We start from the raw sequence: 8,869 nt of genomic DNA on the forward strand, positions 1-8,869 counted from the left end.
CACATAAATATCATCAGAAGTTTTTGGATACATCTATTGGATTAATTGTCTGTATTTAATTTATGAATTGCACGTGTAAAAAATTGCACCCTGTTAACTTTTAGCCGTGTACTCGGTTATGAACAAACAATGCCAACGTTAATGCTGTTATTCAAATTTTAAGTTTGCTACACTATTTTTAGAACCTACGCATAGCCCCCACACATGTATGATACAGCTAATCGGGACGGATAAGCATTCCAATTAATAGAACTAATTTTTATTAGATAAGTTTGAAATAATCTCTTCTTCTTTGCGTAAAAAATGCCAAAAAGAATCCATTAAAAAACAAAAATTTTTGCTTTCCTCTCAAAATTCAAAGTTCAATTATGTTCAAATAATAAACTTGGCATGGATTACTTTCCCGAAAACTGTGTCCAGCAAGGATAGCCAATTTATTTTACAGTTTTTCAACGGTAAATTTATTTCACTTTATAGCAATTTTTAAACAAATTTATTTATAGTTGTTGGTAAACTATTACCATCAAGTATTCTTGGTTTTGAAATAAGTAGAGCTATTGAAATTTTTGTCAAAACTCCAAACTAACTTTTAACAAAAAATTATTTTAAACTACGTCAATAAAATGTACTAAAAACACTATTTTTAATCAATTACCTTTGGCTTTATAGAAGCTAAAACACCCTTCACACAAATAGTTATATTCCAACTATTTATTACATGTTTATATTTAAATAAACGGTTTAAAATAAGGCAAAATAATGTAAAAATAAAAGAAATAAAAAAATAATTATTATTTTGTACAAATTGATCCAATTTTCGATGAGATCATTTCGCATCAATTGAAAACTGAAAGTCTAAAAATTTTTCAAATAATTAGTTAAGCAAATAAATAAGTAAACCCTATACAAGAGTAGAGCAAACGGTAGCGGGTAAACGGTTTAGTTGGGTTAATCTACCCAATATTAAATATATATTTTACATTTAATTAAAAAAATTTACTCGCTAAAAAATTAATTTAATTATTAAATAAACTTGAATATAATACTTACATCTTTTCATTGGTTGACAAGATGATATTCCGTTACTACCGAAACTTTCTACCCAAGCTTTTGTGTTACTGCTACAAAAACTTTTAGATATTTTTTTTAAAGCTTAAGTCACATTGCTAATTATTAAGCTATTAGATACTATAACATATTATTGTTTATATATATAGGTTTATAAATCTTCTCGAACGTTTAATTTTATTTTCTGAAAAGTATTGACATACATTCTGTATAAAAAGTATCTGATATTTATAATTTCTACCAAGTTTCTCTACCGAGTATATATATGTGATCGTTATTATTGACTATTTTTATTCTTAAAATACAATTACTTAACAAAATACAATATTGCTTTTCTCACCGAACCTTAACAATTAACCATTGCATGGGTTTTATATTTTCAGCATTGCCAGGTGTCTTGTTTTCATCAAGAGTGACAATTTGATATTTTTTGGGTTGCCATACTTGTTGTACTGTTGCCACATATATATACTTGGTACCACTGTACCGTGTTAGTATATGACTTGTTATATATCATTCGTAGTGTCTTGCGATGTTCACTACGATAATATCAGTTTAATAGAGTTAGACTTCAATTGAAATGTTGAGTTATTGAAAAAAGGCGTAGAGTAAGTTGAGATATAGTTTCTAATTTGCCTCAACTTTTCCTGTTCTCGAGAGCTAACTTTCTCCGTCTTACAAATAAAGTAAGAAGGTTTGCATTCATAACGAATGTGTGTCCATTTCTTAATTGATTTCTTTCAATACATTTTGATCTATCGGCATTATAGATTGATTAAACAAATTTTGCACTTAGGCCTGTTGATTACTGAATTTGTCTTTAGAGAAGCCATTGAAACTACTACATTCTAACTAACTATTCATAAGTTGTTTGAACTTTGATAAAGCCAAAATCAATTCTTCCTCTCATTCATTAAATACAGTATGCAACTCATTTATTTAAAATCCTATTTTATAAAATAAGAAGAGATTTTTTATATTTTATAAATAAATTTAAATTATATAACAACACAGTTTAATATTACGATAACTTATTAGTCTTGCGTATACGTTATTAATAATATTGTAACATTTAAGCTAGATAACTAGTCTTAAGTAACTGATTTACCCATAGCATTTCTTAAAAAAAAAAATTAATTAATGCAACTAAGTCTTCACTGATGAGAAAAACAGCGTTATAAATCTTTATAGCCAAACTACAATTTCAGGAAATAACTTTCTTATGCATAAAGATAGACAAATTATTCAAAAAATCTTTTCTACCAGATAATATTAATTGGCACTACAGCTAAATTAGAGTCATGGGTATTCTTCTATATATTTTCTGTTTATTGCAATTGCTTTCTAGTCAATGAAGCCGAGTTGTTTCAGACCAGTTGTCCCACCTCATATCAGTGGAGAACTGCAGGTATCTCACCTTCACCTCTGTGTTTGAATTTTTGAATCACAACTTATAAATAATGGATTAAGGTTTGTTTTCAGCGATAATTCGTTCTTCAGCGATAATTGATTGTATTATGTTTACTTTTTTCTTTGTGCTCAAAACTCCAGCTTCTGGAGCTTTCTCACTGTCACGGCCTCATAACCGTATTTCTATTTTGAGTTATATTATTGGCTATTTTGTAGATATATCTAATATATTCGAAAAATAGTTGATTGTTTTAGTAAAATCTAAGCGTCTGCTGTTCAATAACAAAAGTTTGGAAGGAGATTTTTTAATTGCATTATTTAATTCTTTGCAACTGTTACAGCTCAAATTGCTCATAATATTTAACATTCAAAACTTTATTTTGAAGACAGTTTTGTTTCTAAAACCAAAACTTTTTGTATACAATTAAATTAATTTTTTTTCAATTTTCCGCTTTTAAACATAATATGATTTTTTTTCAATTTGGACGACCACTTGTATTCTTTTTACAAAACAAGAAACCTTTGACCGTGAATTTAATTTTTTGTTTCTATTATCTCTAATATTATGCATATGGAGACATTTATATGTGTTACACAACACAGAAGAGACAGTGAGCTCATGCCAACACTTACATGTACTCGTACGAACCACATGGCAATGGCAGGAATCGTACGCAAGGATGGGCAAGGACATTTGCTGCAAATAACTTTACGTCAGTTGCAAAAATTGCATATGCAATACACACAACATTTATATTAAAGTTTTTGTAGCTTATAAAAACAATGGCACTTGAAATCCTACGTTAGTATATAGTATGTAAGGATTTGTACATAACAAGAATTTTATGGTCCATGGAACAATGCGCTAGATACTTGCGGTTTTTGTCTGCATTGATTTCAAAATTGGCGAAGTTCTGCCACGTAACACAACAACAGAAATGCACACAAAAATTACACAAGGATACGCACAAGAAATATAAAATAGGTTCAATCTGATTGTTATGCACTGGGAGTGCTTGAGTTTCACAAATTTACTTGCAACTCATTTAATATGTTATCTCCATTAATGGTAGAAATTTATTCTATTTTCAGTAGAAATGAAATTACACAAAATTATTACTATGAGTGAGATTTATCAGATTATTATTACATACAAAATAATAATAATAATATTATGTAAAAACATTAATTATCAAATGTAGATCTTATATTGGATTCGCAAGAGAGTTTCGTTTTTAATTTTAGCTGTCAAAGCTGACGGCTAAAATCACAAACATGACAGCTAAAATTACAAACAAAACTCTCGTGTGAATTCAGTATTAGAGGAGAAATCACTAATTTGATCAGTAGTTTGATGGAATACGAGTTCAGATCAGTAAAGAAGAGGTTGATATATTCTCGTAATTCAACTCAAATAGTCTTTTGACAGTCTTATATCATGTTAATTGGTAAGTTTTTATACTTAAAAATTAAAATAGCGATTTGAAGACCAAATTCATCTAACACAATTGATTAACTGTTAATTCAAATAACTGGTTTTTATGTATTAATTTCATTCTACTTCAAATAGTTCCCAATAGGATCAACAGAATTGGCAAAAATATGTGCTTAACTTAGATATCTATATAGAAAAGATTATATATATTATATATATAATCAGATTGTTTCTGGTTTTTTCGATAGAATCTAAAATGTATGAACTAAATTGAGGCTTGGGCGATTCTCCCGATGTCCCGATAAATAAAATTCATGTAGTTTTTTAAATACTTTTTCTAACAAAATAAGTCAGCAATCTCACTAATATGATCGTCAATTGTTTTTTTTAAATATCTGAGATTCTTAAATCTGACTTTGCATATGGACTAAACCAGGGTTTGAATTGCTGTTGCTAATTGCATTGCTTGCATAATTGCTAACGCATTGCATATGAAAATGAAATAAGAATATGCATTAGCAACAGCAAAAAACGTAAACTGGTTTCATTTTGATTGCTTGCTAATAGTCAATTTTACATTTTTGACTATTATGCATTTGGAATATATGCAACTTGCTTGCTTATGCGTTAGTTGCTTGTGTTTTGCTATTAGCAAATGTGTATGGATTTCTTTTTTTGTTTTTGTTTTAAGGGAATGTGTACGCATTATTTCTTTGTCAATTATGATGTGTGCGTACAATTTGTATGCAATTAATATAATTTTATTTGTAATTAGATAATGCCTAAACTTATGTTTATTTTAATTATTAAATTTATGAGCAAAAAAGAGTTATTTCGCTGCTATATTGGCTTAGTAACTGAGGACAGTATTCCATTTAATGTCCTTAATTCGGAAAATATGAGAAAGATTATTGACCCTATTTGTCGTGGCTTAGAAGAAAAATTTAATAAAAAATTTGTATTGAACAGCAATAACTGTAAAAGTGTCTTGAAATTAGTTGCTGGCAACATTAAAGAACATATTAAAAAAGAGCTCAAGCAACGATTGATTTCCTTAAAAATTGACAGTGCCACAAGATTGTCTCGCAATATATTTGCTGTTAGTGCACAATTTATAAAAAACAACGAAATTATATCAACCATTTTAGGAATGGTGGAACTGAAAGGAGTGGCATCAAGTTCATCTCGTAATTTGTCGACGGAAATTGTGAACTTATTGAGCAAATACAATGTAAATCTCAATCAAGTTGTATCAATTACATCAGATAATGGTGCAAACATGATCAAAACGACAAAGATTTTATCGCACTGTAGCATCGCCAACGAGCTGTACGAAGAAGTCGAGGCTGAGGAAGCAAATGATGTATATTTAAAAAATATCGAACTTTTCGAAGATACAATTGACATTCAGTTGGGCGACATTCAAATTTGCCGTTGTGCTGCTCACACTGCTCAGCTCTGTGCACTGGATGCTACTAAGGACTTGAACATTAGAACTTATTTGATGAATTGCAGAAACTTAGTCAAGTTCATCAAAAAAAATTCTAACGGCTATCGTGAAATTTTTGAACTAAAAAAGTTGACTCTACCACAACTCGATTGTCCTACACGGTGGGGATCGACATATAATATGGTAGAAAAAGTTTATGCAGCCAAGGAAGTTTTGGACAACGTAGAGTCTGTACAAAATAAATCTTTAGATGAGAATTTTGAAATATGCGATGAATTTTGGGAGTTTGTGAAGAGTTATTCTACTGTGTTTGAACCATTACAACGAACAATCATAAAATTTCAAGAAGAACATCTGCATTATGGAAATTTTTTTGCACAGTGGATGAAGTGCAATCTTATAACCAAAAAAATTGTAAATGATTTTGATGATAAAAGTTCTCTTGTAAATAAAATTGGAACGAATTTGTTGCATAATATAGAAGTGAGAACTGTAAAACTTCTAACAAACAAAAGCTTAAACGCATGTTTGTATTTGGACCCACGCTTTAGCCATACATTGACTGTAGAGCAAAAAAACGAAGCTGTTCTGTTTTTAAAACGACTATATAATAGACTGACAGCACTGAACTCAGGTTTCCTGATTGATAAGAAGAATTCAGCCACAAATTGCACACAAATGGAAGATACTCTCGAATATGAGGATAGGTACCTTAATGATTATCTTTCTAACCACTTCGAAGCTCAAAGTAATAACAACATGGACGTCTACACCAAAATTGAAATTTTGAAGTTACCTTTTCAACGTGTTGATATAAATGTATTGGACTTTTGGAAAGAAAGACAGTTTGCTGATCCAGAATTACATGCGCTTGCGAATATATGTTTTGCAATTCCACCAACTCAGGTAAAATATTCGTTTAGCATAATATGAATAATCAAATTAATGTCATTTACATTTAAGGTTACCATCGAGCGTGCTTTTTCGTCACTAAAATTGATATTATCTGATCAACGGAATCGTCTTAATCATGAAACTTTAGAAAACATTCTCATGGTTAAACTAAATCCGCAATTTTTGGACCATGCTATTGATGATATGCCGTTGTTTCAACCTCCTGAATGGGACTTAAATTTAGAAGAATAATAACATCAAATTAAAATTTTTAATCATAATTGATAACAAAGTTTTTATGTTTTTTACCGGGCGTAGGTCGTTTATTAAACACATTAATTTATAAAAACGTTTTTTAAATAAAATAAAAAATTTCACTTTTTAAACTGTTTTAAATATTAAGTTATATTTTAATTTTAATACAAAATTATTTATATTAATATATATATATATATCTATCTATATATATATATATATATCATATATATCATAAATTTAATAATTAAAATAAACATAAGTTTAGGCATTATCTAATTACAAATAAAATTATATTAATTGCATACAAATTGTACGCACACATCATAATTGACAAAGAAATAATGCGTACACATTCCCTTAAAACAAAAACAAAAAAGAAATCCATACACATTTGCTAATAGCAAAACACAAGCAACTAACGCATAAGCAAGCAAGTTGCATATATTCCAAATGCATAATAGTCAAAAATGTAAAATTGACTATTAGCAAGCAATCAAAATGAAACCAGTTTACGTTTTTTGCTGTTGCTAATGCATATTTTTATTTCATTTTCATATGCAATGCGTTAGCAATTAGTCGTTTGACAAAAATCGACTGGTCCATAGTTATGCATTAGTCAAAATATGGTTGCTTTTGCTAATTTTCAGCAAGCAATTCAAACCCTGGACTAAACACACATTTCTAGAATCAAATTCTTCAGTTCTGAAACAAATCTTTTAATTCAAATGTAGATCAAAATCTGTTCATCCCTTTTTTAAAAATATTAATATGAGTAAAAAGGGATATTGCATTATCCATTATTACATACTTATAAAATTCGACTGTCATATATCATCTGAAAAAGAATTACATTAACGATCAGTAACCACATTTATTTATATCAAACACTTATGTAAGGAAGTAATTATTGCTAAACATTGTTTAAATGACTTCAATTATAGCTGTTTCTTAGTATATTAAATGAAAATCATTATTCAAAATTCAAAATAATATTTAAAGTACTCCGCTTCAAATTCAATTTAATTTGTACTGTGTAAAATAATATGAAATCAACGTTTTAAATCATTGACTGAGATTTAATGATTTATAGACTTACTTTTCATTAAGAATGCATATTTTTGAGCAACTTCAGGTCACAGGATATAAAATCAATTGAGTACGGAGATTAGTTGACTGTGTTGCGGATATTATTGTCAATAGATGACCTAGCTACATACCAATTTTTGAAAACTAAAAAGGCACTTAGGTAGGTATTACCGGAGATTCCAAGGATTTAACGTGTATTTAAATTTAGAACCTTTAACAAAGCTTATAATGTTATTCAAGGCTATGTCTTGCATGGCACCAAGATTTTCGAGAAAGAAAGCCTGTAAAGTGTTAAGACGGGGCCGCATATGTGCTAAACAGAAACAAAGCAGATGGGAGGAACTTTTATCATCCTCTTCACAACTGCATCAAGTATGACTGAAAGGGAGATGCATTCTTCTAGCATGGTAACCTAAAATGCAGTGATAACCCGTCTGACTAGCTCGTCTGGATTGCAATTGCCGAAAATATCTCTATGACCGGTAACACAGATTAGAGAAATACTATAAAAATTCAAAGTATTTTGGTTAATAGAAAATCCTTCGCCTTCACAGGATTTGTTTTTCAATTTAAGAAAAAAAAATATATTTATACAAGTGTTGAAAAAATTCTAAACTTAAATTAAATAAAAGCAAAATATAAATTTCAGAAATAGAATATAAAATTGTGTATATATATAACTGGATATGTATACATAATCCTATGAGAGACGAGAAATGTGAAGAAAAATAATTTGCATATGAGCAATGTTATTTGAATTGTGATAATATTTTTTAACAATTTTCACTTTATATCAAGTAATTTATCCATCATATGTACAGGGTGCTTCGCAGTAATACATATGTGGAAAGAAAATCTTGGTTCCAGAAATAAAAATAAATTATATATTAAAAAATAATTGACTAACGATGTCAAAGAAAAAAAGTCTTCGGAAACCACAAAAAAAAACATTCTATTATAAAATCGTCAGTATCTCATAATATTTTATTCTTTTATTGAATTAAGGAATCACCCACTAATTTATGTCGATTTGATATGGACCACCTTGCATGTAAATTCCATTTTAAAATAAAACTTGTCGGACCAAATAAAATTTTGTTTCCTAAACCTAACATGTAACATTTTTTCATATGCTCTGTTGACTATCAATGTTTATTTTTAATGTGCTCATTGTGTCCTTCTGTGGTTATACGAAACCTTGTATCTTTGAGATGGTGAGGATATGCTGAAATGTAATCCAACGTGCCAGTTAACACATTATTTATTTA

General features: G+C 28.9%; 1 protein-coding gene across 1 annotated transcript; it reads left to right on the forward strand.

The window, feature by feature from the left end:
• Positions 1-4,811: 4,811 nt before the first annotated feature.
• On the forward strand, positions 4,812-6,580 carry LOC119675748. The gene is made up of 2 exons (XM_038086954.1): positions 4,812-6,269; positions 6,327-6,580. Exons 1-2 carry the CDS (start codon positions 4,812-4,814, stop codon positions 6,507-6,509), a joined length of 1,641 nt encoding a protein of 546 aa, XP_037942882.1. The 3' UTR covers positions 6,510-6,580.
• Positions 6,581-8,869: the final 2,289 nt, after the last annotated feature.

This window comes from Teleopsis dalmanni, chromosome 2, assembly GCF_002237135.1.
Source record: "Teleopsis dalmanni isolate 2A chromosome 2, ASM223713v2, whole genome shotgun sequence".
Lineage (NCBI taxonomy): Eukaryota > Metazoa > Arthropoda > Insecta > Diptera > Diopsidae > Teleopsis > Teleopsis dalmanni.